The sequence below is a fragment of the Pseudopodoces humilis genome, chromosome 13, assembly GCF_049639895.1.
Source record: "Pseudopodoces humilis isolate 2021_Gansu_Grassland_sample_001 chromosome 13, ASM4963989v1, whole genome shotgun sequence".
Taxonomy (NCBI): domain Eukaryota; kingdom Metazoa; phylum Chordata; class Aves; order Passeriformes; family Paridae; genus Pseudopodoces; species Pseudopodoces humilis.
This window is the reverse complement of record NC_142212.1, coordinates 10,064,404-10,084,615: the sequence shown is the minus strand read 5'-3', so window position 1 is coordinate 10,084,615 and position 20,212 is coordinate 10,064,404. Positions and strand designations below refer to the sequence as shown.

General features: G+C 49.7%; 1 protein-coding gene across 1 annotated transcript in view; it reads left to right on the top strand.

Annotated features, from left to right (window-relative positions):
• The first annotated feature begins 9,213 nt into the window (after positions 1 to 9,213).
• The window catches only part of PODXL2 (podocalyxin like 2), a 32,186-nt gene continuing 21,187 nt past the window's right edge, over positions 9,214 to 20,212 (top strand). The window contains exons 1-2 of the mRNA XM_088062024.1: positions 9,214 to 9,337; positions 19,402 to 19,695. Of these exons, the coding sequence (XP_087918150.1) occupies positions 9,289 to 9,337; positions 19,402 to 19,695 (343 nt within the window). The 5' untranslated portion in view covers positions 9,214 to 9,288. The remainder of the gene's footprint in view (positions 9,338 to 19,401; positions 19,696 to 20,212) is intronic.

Below are 20,212 nucleotides of genomic sequence, written 5' to 3'. Positions count from 1 at the left end.
TGGGTTAGATAGCCTTGATCTCATGCCTTGGCTGCCACTTGAATTCCAGTCTGGGAGAAGCAGTAACCCCTCTGCAGGACGCAGCTGAGCTTTGCAGTGAATGTGCTTTTTCCTGGCTGGAGTTGCAGGACCTTAAGGCATCTCCAGCCTCCTGCCTGAGCTCAGGAGAATTTGTGAGCTGGCTGCTGCAGTTGTGTGCTGGCCAAGCGGAGGTGTCCCTGGCTGTCCACACCCACACTGTGGGGTTTGTCACGGTGATGTGTGTGCCTGTGTCCTCCCAGCCTGGAGCCAGAAGGGCTTGAGCCCTGCTGGGGGCTGAGCACATGACTCTCAGCCTGAAACTGGCTCTGCATGTTGCCTCCTGTCTGCCAGCTGCCTCCTGTGTATTTGTTTAACTGCTTTGGCTGTTTCTTTCCCTTCCTACTGGGTCTCTGTCTACCAGGACTTTCTGCAGGCAGCCCATAGAGACGCTTCCTGGTATCCTTCCCTGCCTGAGCAAGCCTTTGCCCCTGAACGTGGGCCTGGACCGAGTCTGTGTTGGGGATGGCCAAGCTGCTGTGTGCCTGCAGCTGCCTGGTGAGGTCCAGTGTGGTTCCTCAGGGACACAGCTGTTAGCACCTTACCTCCTAATGCCAAAGGCCACAGAGACTGTCCCTGGGAACAGCAGCTGCACACGCTCGCACACTGCCAGCTCTGTGGGAACCCAGACACCTTGTTGGGAAAGAGAGCAAAACCAGAAATAACAAGGGATGAAACAATCTTGTCAAGCAAACTGGTATGTTTGTGTCAGTGAATGTTTGGTACAGGAGAAGGAGGCTTTGTGTCCTACTGGAGAAATAGAAAATACTTCCTAAACCCTTGCAACCTTGTAAAGCCTCTGCTATGCGTGTAGTGACCTACAGTTAAATAGGTGGCCAAATGTCACTGCAAGCTATGACAGATACACAGGAACAGGATGGGGCTCCTGATTTTCCCAACTCCTTGCCCTGCTGCTGGACAGGGCGGTTGATAGGCACCATTCAGGTTTGTCTTACAGCTTTCTCCTGCCTCCTGTGCTGTGGTCCCACCTCACTTGGCAAATGAAGTGAGCAGTGGCAACAGAGAGGTGCCATTTTTGGAGTCACTTGTTTGTCATTTTGCTCACTTGCCTCCCAAATTTTCAACACAAAGGCAGTTGTGCCCTCCCACCATTGTGTTGCCAGCATCCAGCAGCGCAATGAATTCTTGCAGCTGCGCCCTTGCTAATGCTGGCATCAGCTGCTCACTGGAGTGTTAATGCCAGTCTGAAGGCATGTTCCTCCTCTCACGGCCACTGAGCTTTTCAGGTTCCCTGGAGCAAGCTCTGGCTGTTGACAGCATCAGGTGTCTGGTCTGGACAGGGGTGCAGGTGGGTGAAAACATGCTGCTCTGAGCAGGGACTGCCCTGCCAGGAGCCTTGTTCCCGCTGAACGTAGCGAGGATTTTGCTGCAGGGCTCTGGAGCTCGGCAAGCCAAGCCACACTCATGAAATGAGGAGTTGCTCCCCTGACAACCTTGAGTTTAGCCAAGCTTGTGCACTTGGCTTCTTGTGATTGAAACTGCACAGTGCCCCTGGCAGCCAGGGGCAAAGGCAAGAGTCTGGGGGAGGTGAGGTCTGTTCACAGCAGGCTATGCCTGAGCTCACATGGAAGATAAAGGTGCTCCTTGTAAAGGAGACAGGGCTTTATAGAGACAAGTGGTGTCCCTTCTTGTGGTCATCTTTTCCTTGGGACTGTGGTTGCTGGCAAAGGCTGGCTTCAAAGAGCATCTGGATTTGAAAAGGGCATGATGGGCCAGATCCTGATCCAGTTTAATCTGAACATGCTGCGTGCAAGCTTCTGAGAGAGCAGCAGGGCTCTCTGCATCTCATAATAAGCTGCTTGACTTCAGCTCAGCATGGAGCAAACACACAACACACACAAACACTGCACCTGCTTGGGGTGTATGAGAAGTGCCCACAGATACCAGCTATTCAATCAGCATGTGTGAGCTGGGAAAAAGAGAGAGAGAGAGATTGCCAAAAAGGGCTTTTCATTCGTACTAGCAGAGTTTAGCTTATGCCTTTATTGTGATCATAAACCAACACATGACAACTGCAAGTCACGGGCCTATCCAGTGTGCCAGCGGGTGTTTCTGAGTTTGCCTGTCAAATGGCAGATGCCCCTTGAATAGGTGAACTTCTACATTGATTAATGTGTGTTCTTCCCCAAATTAATGCCAAAGCCTCTTGGAAAAATTAGCATATACAGCATTTCTGGACCAGCAGTGTTTCATTTTCTCCCATGCCAGACCTTGGCTGGAACCGTCTCTGTCCATCTCTGCTGCGTTTACTAAAGAGCTGTCTGGAGTCTGGTTGATAAGAACTTTCCCAGTGTGATGGTGCTCAGGATGCAGCAGTTGTATTGGGTAGTGGCCTCTTCCCACCCTGGTGCATTCCAGCCAGCTGCAGTTCAGCCAGCAGGGCTGTTTCAGGTGCTTACAGCTCTGCCCTTGTTGACCCCAAGTCACCTGAATTCCAGCATGTGAACACAGCATGGGAATATGTTGACAGTAGATGTGTATCCACAGATACAGGTGAATCTCTGCAAACAGCTACATCTCCTACTGTGCTGCAATGAGGATGCACTCTGAACTTCCTAGTATTTTTCCATCTCCTAAAACACTTTTCTACTTAACAAGGCAGAGCCAAAATTGGATCAGGCTTCTGCTGTATTTTGCATCTATTATGCAGTTCTTGCTGCCATCACTGATTTAATGTCTCCATTATCATGGAGCGCTGGTCTGCCAAGGATTCCAGCCATCCAGCATGCCCCTCAGCCTCTACTGAACATTTGTGAGCAGCCTTAAGGGACTGCTGAGCTCTGCAATTTTACAGCAAAAGCACCTTGGAAAGGGCTTGTGCTCCTTTCTGCTCATTCTGCAAGTCACCTCTCTCTAAAGGAGAGGTAAGGCTGTTGGGGGAACCCAGAGGAAATGCCAAGTTTCTTCTCCGGATGATCTCGTGCTCAGGGAGATCTGACAATAACTGTCCTGTCTAAAAAATACTGAAGAGCTTTAGTCCCATTAAATCCCATAGAAACACATATGTAGGAGTACCAATAGAGCCTATGAGTCAGTGACTGGCTCTTCTCAGAGTCAAGAGTTACCAGCCCTCTTCAGGTACAGGCTGATCCCTCCACTCTGAAAATACATACCCACATTCCAGCTTAGTCAGCTATTAAAATAGCAAGAGTTTTTCTGAAGACGACATTAGCCTTTTCAGTTTAATTAGAAAAGCTATAAACTACCTCTGGGTTCCACACAGTGAAGATACCTTGCCCATTGAAAGATAAGAACTCCCCCTCACCTTCTTAAGTCACTGTTCAAGGAGAGAGGTTTATAATTGTCTGGGCTCTGAGGGTACTAATAAGCCTTAATTGCCAGGCTCTCCTGGGCCTCTATCCTCACCTATGGCCCTATGTGCTCTATTTAAGCTCAGCCTGGGGGCTATGTAGGCTTTCAGAGGGGAATGCTGGTTTATGTTGCCCTGTGCCTGTTTAAAGTACCCCTTGCTTTGGGCTATGATCCATGAACTGCCTTCCTGATCTGGTCATCTTCTACTGCTATGAACTGCCAAGTGATTTCTGCATGATAGCTGCCATCAGCAGAGCTTGACCCTGACCTAGAGACTGACTGGTTTGGTGTTGGCCTGGCTTCATCACTGTGAGCTACTCTGAGGATCTGGGCTTCTGGTTGAATCTGGGTGTTGCCTCTGAGCTGCTCATCTGTCTTGGGTACTGGGGTTCCTGTCCTGCTGGCTGCTGTGCTTAGCTGCCTGATGTGTGCTCCTCAAACCTGGGAGAATGAGGGTTTGACAGCAACTTCTTCAGGCTCTGGTCATATCTCTAAAACAGGCAGAGCTAAGACTAAACCTCCTGTGCCTTGTCATCAACCCCTTGGCTTTACTGGGCTTTATCTTGCTTGTCCTTCTGCCCCAGTCAAAAGCTTTAGAAGAGCTGAGGCTTGCTGCCCTCCTGACATCTCCACTTCTGTAGAGTTTTCATCTGTCCCAGAAAGTAATTTGCTTACTGTCTGAGTTGATAAGCTCAACACAGAGATAAAGGAGCTCTCTAAATTATACAGAGGACCAGATTAAATTATATTAATGGCCCCAAATATATGTACTCCTTCCTCCTTCCTGGCTGGGGGCTCAGAAGTCCCCATTGTGTAAATGGAGGGCTCTGACCATCCCTCTGCACACCAGCTGTGACCGAGCAATGTGACCTGGTTGCCATTCCCCTGAGCGAGGAACCCTGGGCTCTGAGGAATCCTGTGTGAGATTTCAGCTAGAGAACTACCTGCCTCCTTGCCCCAGGTGACTCTGTTAAAGGTTTTTCTGGCCTTTTAATCAAATTCAATATAGCTCTCTTTTGCTTTGCCCTCTAGGAATCTGCTGAGGTTTGCTGTCAGAGTGGATATTAACGCAGCAATCAGCTCTGCTTTGGTGAGGAGAGAAACACAAACCTTTAGGGATGGGACATGTGGAAACAGGGAAAGTAAAGCACAACTTGTGCTTGTTCTTCCCCTGCACTTCACAACAGGGGAAGGGAAAGAAGCAGGGCTGGTAGCAGCACTGTGTCCAGGTGGGCAGTGTGCTGTCCCTTAAGGGGAACAAGCTAATGCAAAGATGAAAAAGGCTCAAACATATAGAAAATCTTGCTGGGGCTCTAAACAAAGCAGAATATCTTCCCTTCTAATTGCAGCCTATCCTGGAAGGCATTAGTTGCTCCAGGTCACTCCTCTGTGTGTTTATTGTAGTTCTTCCCCAGCAGGATTTTGGATGAGAGCAGGAACTGTGTGTTTTGCCCAGAGAATGGCTGCATGCCTGGGCTGTGCAGGAAGAGAGTGGGTACCCGTCCCTGCTTGGTACTGTCAAAATGTTTCACGGTGTCCCAGAATTAAAAAGGCTAAGTCAGCAAATGAGCTTATATAAAGCTTGTCGGAGGCTCTGAAGTAAATTCACATATTCTGGGAAAAGAGAGAGGTTAAATCTTTCCTTGTGCCTAATGAAGGAGGGGCTGGACAAGGCAGGGAATTTTCTGGAGGGATGAGATGCCAAAAGCCTGCATAGCTTGATAGACATTGTGTTAAACTGCATGGTGTGCCACAAGCCTGCTGTATCACCCAGCCTCTGTCCCAAAGAGCAGGCAATCAAGGTAGTGGGAGCAGCCCATTTTTTCCTTCTGATCTAAGAATGGGCACAGATCACCTTTGGTTGCCCTGACAAGTGTCTGTGGGCAAAGAAAGAGGGGTTAAACCCTTTTCCTGGTACTGGTGACATCTTGCATTTTCTAACACTGTGAGAACTTAACAACTGACTGTTTATTTGTTTTGCTTATTGTTTACTTTCTTGCTCTGCTGAGCACAGGCAATAGATCACTTTCACCTTTGTAGGTGAACTCAGTTTTGCTGTATTTAGGGGAATAAAACATCTCACCAGCATATTTCAAGTTAATGAGTTGCTGCTTTTTTTTTCAAGTAGAGTTTCAAAATAAGTCAAATTTCTCTTGAGATTAGACTTCGTGGTTAGTTTCTTTTTAATTGACAAGTCTTAGGCACCAAATTCTTTCCCTTAGCTATCACCTCATTCCTCTACCTTAGTAGTATTTGTTTGTAGGCATCTTGGAAGAAAATACGACCTTTACACTGAAATGGGAAAGCTGGTTGAATTTCCTGAAGGCAAAAGCTGTTAGAGTAACTCACAGGGGGAGACAGCAGAAGGATTTTCAGTTTTGCCAGCCTAAAATACACACTTGCTTTCTGATTCTGCCTAACAGACGTAACTGTGAAATTGAACAATTCTGGGGAAGAACAGAAAATCACAGATAATGGTAATACCAAGAAAAATTTCTGAACAGCTTTGAAACAGCTATAAAAAAAGCATTTAGTGCAATTGTAAAGCCTCTTTTACCAGTGCTCTGAACATCGTATGAGAATATACACCAGATAGGGAGGCTGGAGGGAGATCAAATGAGAAATGACAAGCCTTTGACTATAAAGCTGTCAATGCCTCAGAAGAAAGCCAAGCCAGCTGCACCTATTCCAGGGAGCATGAAATGGAGATGCAGGGGCTGGGTTGAAGTTGGTGCTGCCCATCTCTGCCGGCTGTTTTCTGCTCCATGGGCACCGCTGACCTGGCTGATCGATGTTGCCACTAATTTTATTTAATTTTCTTGCCTAAGATGTATCTTCTCCTTTCATACTCCCCCTTTGTTGCTCAGTCTGAGATTGATGTATAATGTCAAAATAAATCCAGGGAGCACCATGAGCTTCTGAGATTTGGGAGCTGGATGTGGCAGGGTCAGGAGATCTGAAAGGCTTTTAGTTACCCACTTGTAGTAAGCCACCTGCATGCAAAGACAGCCAAATTACCAGCAACAAAGTGAAAAATGACAAGAGCATTCATTAAATGCCATGCTTGGGCTAGAATCCGAGTGCACTAAAGTGTTTTTATCTCATCTAATGGGTAAGCGACAGCTTGGTAGTTCCTGCTGCATTTCCTGCTTGGTGGGGGTTGGGGGCTGCATTAATTCTGCGATAAAAAGGACTTTCAGAGCCCTGGATGGATGTGGTCTAAAAGAAGCCAAAAGCAAGCATTTTGTTCCAAGCCTGTCAGCTTTGCCTTGCCACGCTGGGGAAGGGGTGCAGCCAGTGTCTTACCTGCCCTGGTCATGCTGGGGAAAGTTGCAGCACCGGAGCAGATGATGGAAAGAAAGAGCTGGCAAAAAGAGGCTGGAAATTGCCCAGAGGGGTGACCTGTGCCAGCACCAGCCTGGTAGGAGCTGTAAAGGTCAGTATCAATAATACCAAGTACCCTCAGGCAGCTGCCTGATTCATTACAGAGTTCAGCAGGTTATGGCACATTGACACCTTTCTCTAGTTGCTGAAAAACAGCAAGTTCATGACAGAAAAAAAAATACCATCAATTTTTCCTTCAGGAGATTCACTCTTCAAACAACAACAACAAAAAAAATCAATTTATTGCAGGGAAATAAAGGCTCTGGAGTGTATTTAATGAACACTTACTTGAGGAATAAGAATGCTTGAATTTAAAATCCTGATCACCTTCAGACCTATGTCCTGCTGTCTCAGTGACATGCTGTGTGGGAGAGGCAAAGTACCAGGCACATGGTACAAACACAAAGCACAAAGACATTTGGTGAGGCTGTGACAGTACAGCTGTTTCCTCTGTCAGAACTTGCAATGTTGGATTTTAGCATCCCCTGCCCCCCTAGAATCTGTGATGAGAAAGTTGTTTGGAAACCAAAGAGAAAAGTTCCTAGCCACTGCTGAGGAAAATTTGAAAACATGAGCTGAGTGCCTAGTGAGAAGGGACCAATATGCTTTTGGCACCTTTGGTTTGGAGTCCTATCATATTTGCAGCCTTGAACCAAGAGTTGCACAGCTTTTCCCACATGCTGTAGGCCTGTAGGAGGGGAGTGGGATGGCTGTAGCCCATCCAGCTGGCAGGAGGGGTTGAAGTGCAGCGAGCTGGCACGTGTTCCCTCACAACTGCTGTGGTATTACAGGATCTGTTGAGCCTTATTTCTTGGGCACCTGTCTGACAAAGCCCTTGCTTGAGTCATTTACTGTAATGTTGTGCCCTGAGGCCGCTAAAGATGTGTTTAATTTGAAATTTAGTGTAATTGGAGCAGTTGGTCTTGTTGCTGTAATAGTGATTTTCGTCGTGTTCCTTTGCTGTGCTATCCACCAGAACTGCTCCAAGAGCTTGTACCCAAGAACTGCTGCAATACAGATTTATTTTTTTTTTTATAGACACAGCAGTTTGCACAGAAGGGCATGAAAAAGGGGACATCAGCTGACTTGGTATCACTGCGACAGTCTTGGGCATGGTGGTGACACACCGTGGAATGGTTTTCCCAGCAGGTGTCAAAGCAGCTGTCCCTGCTAGGGGAGAGGCTCCAACACGGACCCAGCTTCAGAAAACAGATACAGGACCCAAGCCTCAAGATGCGTTGAGTGATAAAGGAACCAACAAGAAGAGATGTTCTGCTGGATCTCCTGCTAGGCAGCAGTGAGAGGCTTGTTGGGGCTGTGAAGGTCAAAGGCAGCCTTGGCTGCAGTGACCGTGAGATGGTGGAGCTCAGGATCCCAACACAAAACTGGGAAGAGCTGCATATCTTTATCTGCCTGATAAACCAGAGAGTCAAACTTCCATCCAGAGGGACCTTGACAGGCTGGAGAAGTGGGCTGACAGGAACCTCCTGCAGTTCAACAAGGCTTTCAAAGGGCTGCACCTGGGGAGGAACAATCTCATGCACCAGTACATGCTGGGGCCACCCATCTGGGAACCAGCTTGCTAGGCGGGAGGTCATGGCAACACCACATAAAATGTGAGCCAGTGATGTGCCTTTACCACAAAGATACTGATGGCATCCAGGGCCTCTTTTCCTTCCAGTGGTGCCCAGTGACAGGGCCAGAGGCAATGGGCACAAACCGAAACACTAGAGGTTCTTTCTGAACATCAGGAAACACATTTTTACTGCAAGGATGACTGAGAAGTGGCACAGTTGCCCAGAGAGTGTCTCCAACCTCGGGCACACTCAAAAGCCATCTAGTCACGATCCTAGGAAACTGGCTGTGGGTGACCCACTGAGCAGGGGCTTGGACCTGATGGCCTCCAGAGGTGGGGAAACGAATTTTCCCAGCGGGAGAACTTTTTCCAAGTGATTAAATGAAGTGGGAGCTGAGGGGTGAGGGAGAAGCAGTGGCTCCGTCAGCCGTGGACAGCTAAAGGTCAGCAGGCGGATGCGGAGGGTCTCTGCTTTGGGGGCCGTCGCGGCTGCCAGGGAGCTGCCTTGCGGGGGCTGTGTCCCTGCCGCCGGCGGGGCTGACCACCCCCGCCCGGCGCAAGCAGCCGCGCCGCCGGCACTCGTTGTGGGCACCGGGGGCGGCGTGCGGGGCCGTGCGCCCGGGGGGCCCCGGCCCCGGGGGGGCTCCGCAGCCAGAAATTAGGAGCAAAGCAAGGGCTGCGCTCCGCCCCTGCCCCGCCGCTCCGTCGGCGCAGCCGGCGGGCAGTGCGGGCCCCCCTGCCGGTTCCCCGCCCCCGGAGCGGCGGCGGCGGCGGCGGGAGGAGGCGGCGCCGGGCGGCGGGATGCGGTGCGGGGCCGGGCGGCGGGCGGGCGCGGCGGCGAGGGGCAGAGCCCGGCGGGCGGCGGGGCGGCCCCGCTCCCCGTGAAGAGGCGGTGCGGCAGGGCAGCGGCCGCCGCCATGCAGCCCTCGCACCGGGCCCCGGCGTTGCTGATGCTTCTGGCCGCCGGTGAGTGAGGCTGGTGCGGCGGGAGTCGCTGCCATCCCTGCGGGCTGGGCGGCGGGTGGGTGTCGATCCCCTCCGCGGGCACCGGGACCCCCGGCGGGAGGCGGCTGTGCTCACCCCCGCCCCGGGGAAGAGCGGTGCACCGTGGGTCGGATGCTCCGGGGCGCCGGGACCTCTGCGGCGGGCAGCTCTCCATCACCCCTCTGCTCCCCGCAGGCACCGCTGAGCCCGGGTACCGGGGCTTGCGCCGGCTGCCAGCCTCCCAGCCCGGAGCTCTCCCCGTGTTCCGGGCACTGCCCCCCAACCGGGCATCAGAGCCCTCTGGGGCAGCCGGTGTCTGCCCCGGGGCCCCCGGGGGTTGTCAGGGCCCCTGTGTTCGGGCATGGCGGGCTGCAGCCACGTGGGTCCTGCCCCGGAGATGGAGCAGCCGGCACGGACCCGCGGGGACCCGCACGCCCTGGGGCACCGGCGGCGAGGGACGGGCGGTCGCGGCCCGGCCCGGCCGGGGCAGCCTCGGCTGCGGCAGCGCTGCCCCACACCGCCCGCTTGGGTATCGATGGCTTCGTCTGGCGTCGTGGTGTTTTTGCGAACTACCGCGAAACTGATACAAAGAACGGGCCACCAAAAATTGCTTTGCGATTCCCCAAGAGCCTTCTCTTGAAATTTGGAGGAGAGGTAGGGTGCCAGGGAAAGGCAATTAAGTGCAGGAATAATTATACTCGGAATAGTTATGAAGGCTCTGCTTCTATTTTTAAATAGTCTGGGGAAATTTCCCAACAAAGGGATCCCCCAAAGACCCATGAGGCTGAGATTGTCCTCTTTCTCCCTAATCCATCCCTTTGTACAGAAATCTGGTTTGTGTGGAACAGGAGTTCTGAACAGGGACATTTGAAGTGTGGGGGAGTCTTTGTCTTGAGTCATTCTGACAGGGAGGGAAGGGCTGACTTACCAACCAGTCACTGTCTTCCAGCACGACCAGGCTGTGATACAGTGACATCCTGTCCCCTGGCACATCTCTCTTATTACCCCAGTCTCCTGAAAATGTTCGTGGGTGAATGTGTCATCTGTAGAGCCACTCTGTCCATGGGCTGTGAACCTCTCTTGTCTGGGGCTCCCTAAAGAGGAGAGATAAAGCCTTTTAGGTTTGCTAACAATAGCTTAAAGAGCAAAATGGATCTGAAAACCTGTTGGGGTTTTGTGCCAACACTCTGTGGCACAGAAACGATAAATCTTTCCAGAGCTGAGGAGGAAGCCAATTCTGTGGCTTCCTTCAGGCAGGTTGTCCAACTAAGGGAAAACCTTTGGCACAGCTGGCAAAGGTTCCTCAGCCACATCTCAGCAGGAAACCCCTGTCCCCAAATTCAGCCAAACCTCTGCCTCCTCCAGAGAAGAGTGTAAGACGTGAGGGGGGGAACTGACATAATCCTACCCTGCCAATCTGCCAGCGAGAGTTAACCCCATCCCCATAGCTTGTGTTTGCTCTGCACAGGAGGGAGATGAACCTCATGGTGGTTTTAAAATGTGGCAGCCAAAAGGACCACCACTGGTAGTGCTGTGCTGAGGGGAGGATATGCTTCCTATTCTTCTGAGGCTGCTAGAAACTTTCTAGTACTCTTGTCCAGCTGGTGGTGATACAGAGGATTTGGTCCTTGGCTTTCCCTGTGATCCTCTCTGCTGTCCTAGCAGGAAGAGGTGTAGGGGTGGGAGGTGAGGAGCAGCTCCCAGGGACAGCTCAGTTTCTAATCTAGTGAAATTTGTAATCCTGGTGGGATGTGGCAGCACTGTGGGGCTGGACTCGGTTGGCCAGGTGTCCTCAGACAACTGGGCTCCTACCTAGATGGGAGGTCAGAAGTGGAGGTGCAGACTCCTAGGAATTTGTACATCAAGCTCTGTTCTGGTTAGTAGCTTTGCTCAGTGGTTCAGGATCAGTTCCAGTCTGAAATAATTCAGTGCACTCTGGCCTCACTTCTCTAGTCCCACACGACAGGAACAGTTAATACCTGAGAGAGAGCTGCATTTTTTTGTGTGATGTTCCCCATGTGTCCCTGGTCTTGGAGCCTCTATAGACCTGCAGGATTTGCTGAAATTGGACATGTGCCTCATCAGGGTCCCATCAGACTGCTGGGCAGCACAAGTCTGTTGGCAGAGTGTGGAAACATCTCCCCAGGCTCCAGGGTATCCAAGCCCCTTTGTTTTTCCAAGTAGAAAAATGATGCAGGGGGAGAAGGAGGGAATTGGTCTCCTTCCTCTTTTTGTCTCCCCAGGTGGTTGTCTGCATGTGGGCTGTTTAAGGGCTTTTTTTTTTTTCTTTCTGCCTGCTTAGAAGATGTCTTGTTAGCATTGTGTGAACAAGCCAGAGATGAGGGAGTATAGATCAGGATGAATGAAAATTCCCCGTAGTCAGTTTTTCCTTGGCTGCCTCACTGCCATAAGGAAATGTTCATTTAATTACAGGCATCAGGGGTAGAAATAACCACATTAAGCCCTCAAGGGGAAGCTGCTGGCGACGAGCAGCAGATCAGAGTGCACAGAAGTTTTTTCACTCACTCTGCACGGGTAGAAGATGTGGCATTTTGTGGGTACCTGGGCAATCAGCAGCACTGACAGCCCCGCTGCAGGGCCGGGGCAGAGGGGCTGGAGGAGGGTGCATCACAGCTCACAGCTGGTGCTTGGGTCGGCTGGCTCCTCATTCTCGCTGGCTGTTTGTCGAAACCAGGGCACTATTGAAACATGCAACCTCAAAAGAATGGAGAGAGGCTGTTTGTCAGCCACATGAGCACAGCCTGCACCAAGGGCAAGAAAACACACGTGTTGGTTTGTTCAGAGAGCCAGGGATTCTGGCAAGGAAGGTGCATCCTGCTGGGGCTCAGATCAGTCCCTGACTGTACCTGTGCCTGGTGAAGCCCTGTTGTGGTTACCAGGCTTTGTATGTACATTATTGGCTGGGGTCAATTTATTAGTGTTGGAAAACCAGCTTTGCAGCCCTCCCTCTATATGCCAACTGCAACCATGGCCCTTCTTGTCCTGCCTGGTGTTGTGAAGGTACTCAGAACCAATATATGTGCCCTGGGACCACCAAACCTTTGCATGAGCTTTTTTTTTGCCTAGGATACATGAGGCTGGGGAGTGGACCCTCTCAGGGGTGCAATGTGTGGCAGGGTGGTTGTCATTGCTCTGCTGCAGGGGCTGGAGTGGAGAGTAACCATTTTGTGCTCAGTGTTGTACCAGGGGATTTAAAGACCTTTTGGGATGTAAAAGGTTTAAGTTACATTTTGAGGGGCGACCACCTCTCAAGGGAAGTCCCTCGGGCACCTGAGGTATTGCCTGCTCTGCCTGGGCAGGGGGGCTTTGCAGAAGAAGCAGGCATGAGCCTTTATTTGTGTGCTGGAAATCAGAGTGGGCACTGTGGGGTACATAGTCCAGGCTGGGACAGTGAGAAGAGGAAGCACAGTCCATCTGACAAGACAGATGAAATGCTTTGGACCTGCAAGAGGGCAAAGAAGTCTGTGGGCTGTGGTTTTTCTCTTAGATTAGTGGCTTTCATCCCGTGGTCTGTTAACCCCTGGAGGTCTGTGGGCTGTTTGAAGAGGCCTATGAAAGATAACTGAGGAAAGAAAATTCACTTCTGCTGTGTAGAACTGTCTACCCGATGCTGTTTTCCCAGGGGCTGCATCTCCTCTGGCCCCGAGCTGGGAGCTGCCATTGTCAATAGCAAGAATTGTGGAGGAGAGCAGACGCTGCGGCAGCAGAGGAGGGAGGTGTGAAGGCTACGAGACAATCTGGGGAGGGAGTGAAGGCAAACAGGCTGGGAGGCTGAAACCAAGTGAGATTGTGACTCCCATCATGAATGGCTGAGCAGAGTGGGGAGGACAGGCAGGCATGTTGGAGTGTCTGTGACCTGCTTGCATGGAGTCTCTTGTGTGTAAATGGGTGGAGGTGTTTAGAGCAGTCCAGATGTTACAGATCCTAAGGACGGGAGACCAGACACATCTCGGCGCTGGGATGAGGATGCCCAGCACCCCTGGACACCAGGCCCCAGTGCTGACAAAGGGCACATCTGCAATTATCTGCAAAACCAGGTGCATCCCCTGGCAGTGCTGTGCTGTTTCCCATGGATATACCTGGACCTGTGTGCTGTGGATGTTCTCTGCTGAAATACTGAGGGAGCAGATGTTGGCAGTTCTTTGTGAGGTAGTGCCCACCCAGTACGTGCAGTCACGCACTCCCTGCAGCTGGGTGTTGGAGCTCTCATTATTCTTGCTCTAAGGAGCTGTAAAAGCTTAAAGATGCTGGCACAATATCCCTCTAAAGAGCTGTCCCATTGCAAGGGCTTCTTCTGTAATGCCTTGTCGCTCTTGTGTATGTGCTCCCTTGCAGACCATGTGCTTTTCCTATTGCTTTCTAAAACATGCTGGAGACACAGGAAGGTGGATGGTTTTAGAGGGACACTCAGTAAGGGACCTGCTTGCTGGCAGTACCAGAGGAGGATGGCAGTCTGATCTTGTTTTCTGAAGCCCTAATTGGAAATGATCTCTGAGATTAGGGCCATGGCTGGATGTGTAAGTAGTCTAGTGCAGTGTGGGAGAGCAGCAGTAAGGCTCTGTGTGAGAACTTGCTTTAATACACAGTCATCCCATATGCTTCCCTGTGCAAGTTGTTGAAGGTTTGGAGTGCAGAGGCTCCAGGTGACTGTGTGGGAATCAGCTTGGACATCCCTCAGTCAAACAACATTGCCATCTCTTCCTCCACTGGCCGTGGCTGGGATCCTTTTTTGTTATTTAAATTACCCTGCATTTTGTTATGTTCTGGAAGTGGTTTGTGCCGTTGACCGTTCTGCCCTGGGGCCTCTCTCCTCTCTGCCCTTGGGCCTTGCTCCCTGGCCTTTCCAGGCACAGTGGTCTGGGGGAGGGAATATCCCTGGCAGATGCTTCCCTCATCTGGTCATTGTGTTTCTGTCCTAACCGATTATCAGTAAATGACCCATTCCTGACCCAGCTCTCCTAGGAAATAACATTGATGGGTAGCTCCTGCCTGTGGGGTGGGCTTGAAAGGAAGGTCAACGGTAGCAGGGCCAGATGGACATTCTTGTGGCGGCTTTGTTGGCAATACCACCGTGCTCTGACCTCCCTCCCTGGTACCCATTGTGCAAGTGTGCTTTGGTGGGGTCTGCAGGCTCTGCTAGTTGGTGGTGACAGACAGGTAAGTCAAAGTGTGCCCCAGGCAAATGTTCTTCTCTTCAGCAGGCTGATCCTGCCTCCATGGCACTGTGGAGTAGCCACAACACTCAGGAAGGAGAGGTAAAACCAACCTTCTATTGGGTAAACTGAAGAGCACTCCAGCTCCTCTACAGATCAAGCTGATGTGATGACATCTTAAGGGATGATTGTGTGTTTCCTTGGAGAGAAATTGAGGTTTGCTTGTTACTAATTAAAAAGCAAAAAATTTTTAAAGGCTGTTTGACTCAGTCACAGCCGGATTCCATTTCAGCTCCCCAAATCCCTCTTCTCATTTCAGCTGGACACAAAAATGACTTATTTCCTCTTTCATTTCTAGTCCTGTTCAGTAGGCCAGTTGGGAGCTTTTAAATAGCTGCCCTGTCCCGTGGAGAGGTGACTTGCTTTGTGGCAAAGGGATGAAGCTTTTTTTTTTTCCCTCTTGGTCAACCAATGTAGAAAACACATTGGGGTTCTTTTAGAATTATTTAGAATTGTGAAACTGCTCTTATTCACAGCACTTTGTGAGAAAGATGGCAGATAGTCTTCAGATTTTTTTTTTTCTGTTGTTGAGTGACACTCCCTCGTCTCCTTGTCTGGGGCTGTTGTGTTGAATCCTCTGCTCAGCTGAGCAGAGCAAGCTTCGTCACTTTGACTTAGAGCTGTTTTCTGAGGGGTCAGTGGGGTCAGCACTAGCGAACTCATTTCATCTTTATCCTCCTGGCTGGCTTTTTTCCAGTGGCCTCAGAAAGGTAGCATTACTGCAGCATTACTCCCTGCTATTGGAATCGCCCTATTCTGTTCCTTATAGAGGTGAAACACCTTTTGCTTTGCCTCCACATGTCACCTCTGTGGATGCTGGCAGCAGGACAGCGTGCAGCCAGCGCAGGAGCTCCCATCCTGGTTTTGGTGCTCTCTGTCTTTGTTCCCTCTCCCCTCTCAATCTACCTCTCACACTTTATCTCCTTTCTTGCCCCTCCTCTGTCTGCTCTGGGAGGGTTTTTCCTCCTGTGCTTGAAGCCCTGCTGTTTCCCCAAAGGCTGGCTGCCCTTTTTAGCATGCAGAGCCTCATCTCCTCCAGGTTACGCAGAGGTGCCGCAAAAATAGAAATGAGAGACAAACGCCCCATTGAAGCAGCTGGTGAGCCCTGGCTCCGTTCCCTGCTCCCTCCCGTCTACAGTTGCAGGTCTTTATTCATTTGTTTCTTTATTCCTATCACTTGATCTGCGTTTTAGAATACAAAATCGGGAGACTGATGGCTGGTAGAAGTTGTCTAATCCCTGTTACCGTCCTAGGAGGAAAATGGCCTGCAACTGAGGTCTTGGGCATTAGATTTCCTCTCTCAGCTGTGCTCCCCTGCCTCCCTGCTCAGCTCATGCTTTGATTCTTTCTTTGCCTTGTAGTTGACAGCTGCGTGGAGCTCCTTTATGAGAGACTTGTAAGAGAGAGGGAAGATGGCAAATCTTCAGGCTGCTTTTTGGCACCCCAAGCCTTTGGGATTTTGCTGCTGGTGGAGAAGGCATGAATGAAGTGGTGTCAGGATTTGTACCCTGGTGTGGTGGTTCTTTAAGCCCTGGGGCACTCAGGCTGGTGCTGGCACAGAGGGTTCCCCCAGACCGGTCTCTGCATCCTGTGCCTGTAGATCAGTCCCCAGGGTGTTACTCACATCCACCCCAGGAGACACCTGTCTTGCTCAGGCTGTGCATGACTCATTCTTAGGGATGAGGTGGTGTAGTTTTATCTTGTGCTGAGGAAAGCGCAGCATCCCAGTAAACCAGATAAGGCAGCTTAGGGGGTTTTAACTGGGTAAACACTTCAGAGTTAAAGGAGGGTAAACAAACTCCCAGCATCTGAGCTTCCCACATGGATGGAAATAGCTCTTTGGATTACCAGGTTCACCTGCCATGAGATGTGTGTTGTAGAAGGGGTGGGGTGGGCTCTGGCTGAGCTGTGTAGGCAGCCCAAACAGAGGGTAGCTGATGAAAAAGAGGTTTGAGGCAGTGTAGATTCTGGCACAGAGATACATTTTGAGGCTTTGCCTTGCTGCTTGGGGAGATTCAGGATGTGCTTTGTAGTGTGGCTGGAAAGCTGAGGTCCCACATCAGCCATGTCTCTGCTAATGGGAGTCAGGGGAAACTGAGGCATTGGTGTGGATAAAGAGCTTGCTCAGGATCCAGGCAGTCAGTTGCAGTCACATATAAACCAAATATTCCATGTGGCCTTGGACCTGCCATGGTTTCTTCCTATCTTTCTGCTTTCCTTTGCTGGATAACTTTGAGAATAATGTTTCTTTTCTCCTTGCTGCTCTCTGTCATGTTTGCTTAAGCTGTAAGCTCCTCAAGACAAGTGCTCTCTCTGTTGGGCTGCTCTGTCAGTGATGCAGGTGTCGTCTGGCAGCTGGGGAAGCTCACACTAGAGCCTGCTGAGCACCCCTGAAACAGCATGGGGCTGTCCTGGCAGATCTTCCCAGGTCCATGCTCACACACAGGGGATGTGAGCTCTTGGTTCCAGCTGTGGACTTCCCTGTTCATGCATGGCTCAGGAGCTGGCATATACCTAGAGATGTCCTGAGGTGTTTTGGTTGGCTCTGTGATGCTGCAGTAGCTTCCATCCCCTTTGATACACTGCATCTTTTGTCATTCCCTTTTTGTTGCTGCTCAGACCTCAGCTGATCTTGCCTGGGATCAATAAGGCAAAATAAACAAGATTGAGAAGTGCTGAAGCCTGGCCTAATGTGTATGGGAGGGGGTAACCAATATTGGATTTTGCTCAGTTCAGAGAATAGTGGAGAGAGGTGGAGGGGGTCAGAGCGGGCAGAAGACTTAAGAAATTCATTTCTGGCTTCTGGTATTCCCAGGACAGGTTTGGTAATCATTCTGTCAGGTGAGCAGCTACTCACAAACTTTCTGTGCCAAATTGCCAATGTTTTCAATGAATGCACCAGGGTCAACCCATCTGCCATTGCCCCATAGCTCATCTTAGCACTTACCCTGATTTGGATTTGTGCTTCTGGGATGTGGAGTTGTAGGGCACAGTGGTGGGTAGCAACATCAGGAGGTTGCCTCGTCTGTGCCCTTGCCTGAAGGCAATTCAGATCTGCTTAAATAATTTCAGGCCACATGTATCCAGATCTGTGTGCAGCCCCAGGTGATGTCTCAGCAGTGCTTTGTAAAATCTGTTTCTAATACTTCACAACTCTGCAAGGATTTTCACATCTGCATTCCAGTGATATCTCAGAGCTGTTCCTAATACAGGAGTTTCTCCTCTTAAGATGTTTCTAATGGATGTTTTCCCATCTTGTATCAGAAATGTTTTGTGCTAGTTCTCAAGGGGTTGGATTATCACTTTAAGCTATTTCTTTTCATAATATTTCTGTTATTTCCATTCTCAAGACCACCTAGCTGTATCTAGGTTTTTCTGTGCAGTGAGGATGTCTCCTTGCTTTGTGTCCTTGGCTAATTTCATTATCATGTTCCTACTTTTTGTTCCAAGGTCACTAAGGAAAATATGATAGAACAGCAGATCTAAGGACAAACCTTGAGGAATTCCACTAGTAGCCTCCCTCCAGCACAAGCCTCTGTCATTTTTTTGTCTAGCCAATGCCTTACAGTTTTCTTGCTAATAGGTATCTTTCCTTGTGTCTCTTGTAATTCTGCATGAGGCACTGTATCAGATATTTGACTGAAGTCCAGATGAATTAGAGCTGCTGCATTTGTTGTGTAGAAAATCAGTTATCAAAGAAAAATACCAAATTAGTCTTCATTTCAGCTTATTCAATTAGTTCAGTTCAGTGACTAGTTCATTAACAATTGAGAAACTGAGTCTGAGCTGAGAAAGCAAGAAAACTTGTCCTTTTTTTGTTCTGATCTATGAATAAAAATCAGCTGTGAGAGGATGAGATCTTTTAGTTTTGATGTGCTGAATAATAGAGGGCTGCAAAGCAAATGGTTCAGTTCACCCAAAGTAGTTACTTTGCTTGCTTAACAAAACTGTTTTAAATGTAAAACAGCTTTTGGTAATTTTATTTTTTCCTTATGCCTCCATATTTATAATGGTATTTAGCAGCTGAATAAAGCCAAGTCCCAGGTGCCGTTTTCTTGCATTTTGATTGAAGTTCAATATGCATGTGAATGTACCTTGACACAAATTGCAATTAAAGTCTCATCTAAGAATGAAGAAGTGTCAGTCAATCCTTCAAAGAGTTAAAATGGAAATAATAAGAGTATAATGTTGAAATAAAAGTGCAAAATGCAGCTTGCTTCCCTGCTTAGTGTTAGGTGGATGTTTGCTGTTGTCACAATATAATTGTCAACCTGTTAAGGTCAGCCCTTCCTTAAGAAAACCAACAGTGTGAGTGCATTGGAGTTCAAACCAAAACATAGATTTTCACCCTACAGATTTAAAACATGATTAATACTGGTTGTAAATAATATTGCTTTGGATCAGTCTCCCTGCATATAATATAGCTGTAGATCAGGACAGTCTGATAGAAACTGTCATTGTTTTCACGAGGCCAAGGTTTCAGGGCTGAACTATAAGACATTCCACCTCCTCTCCAGCTTGGGTGATTAACAAGGCACCTCATCCTTCAACAGAGGCAAAAACACCTCACAGAGGGTGAATCATCACCCCAGTAAGAGGTGCTCCAGGCTGGATGATTGCTTGGCACTGACTCCTTCTGGATGTGAGTGCTACTCTGCATGCTTGTGGATGTGTCCAAAAGTACCCTAATTTTCCTCATCAGCTGAGAGCACAGCCCATCTTGTTTGGTTTGGCAGGAATAGGCTTCAAGGGGAAGACAAGCCCAGTGGGTGTCATTCCTCTCTCTGATGTGTGTTTACTGTCATTATACAGGGACCTTGTGCCTCTGCCTTGCCTCCTCGGAGGACCCAACTGCCGATGGCCTCACATCAACTTCCCTGCTGGAATTTGCTATGATGTCCCACCTGGAGGCCATGAATTCCCATGAGCAGAGCAGCCCAGAGGCTGCAGAGCCAGATCTTGCCCCTGGCTCTCTGCATGCTGCTCCAGGGTCGGGCTTTGCCAGCGAGGAGAATGAGGAGTCCAAGATCTTGCAGCCCCCACAATACTTCTGGGAAGATGGGGGAGAGCTCAACGACTCCAGCCTGGACTTGGGACCAGCAACAGGTAAGTTATTTTTACTCCATTCTTCCTTCCACTCTGTAGGGACTCTGGAGAAGTGGAAGGATGCAGGAATCTATCTTCCTGCTTTGACACAGCTCTTGCTAAGAGGGCCTGAGATTAAATGTCAGCTCTATTTTCTCACCTCAGTGCCTGATGTGTCCCCAGTGAACCCTGAGCAAGCACAGGCTTTAGAAACCAAGTTACAGCTGAGCTTTTATTCCTGAGCTGCTATGAGCTGGGAAAAGCATTGCCTCCATCTAGTTTCCCATTGCCTCACGCTCTCCTTTCACTTTCTCCCCTTTATGCTCTCTTCTCTCTTGCTTTTATCTGTTGCTGTCTATAAAGCACAACTTTAAGGTCTCAAGAGCCCAACTGAGATCAAGGCCATCTTAGCATTTGAGTCAGAGCTGAGTTCCCTGGATCAAATTCTGGGTTCCTCACTCTGTGACTTCAGTGGGGATTTGGTCCAGGAGAAAACAGCAGGTTTTGTCCCTTGGGTAGCTGTCCTGTTGCCTGTCCT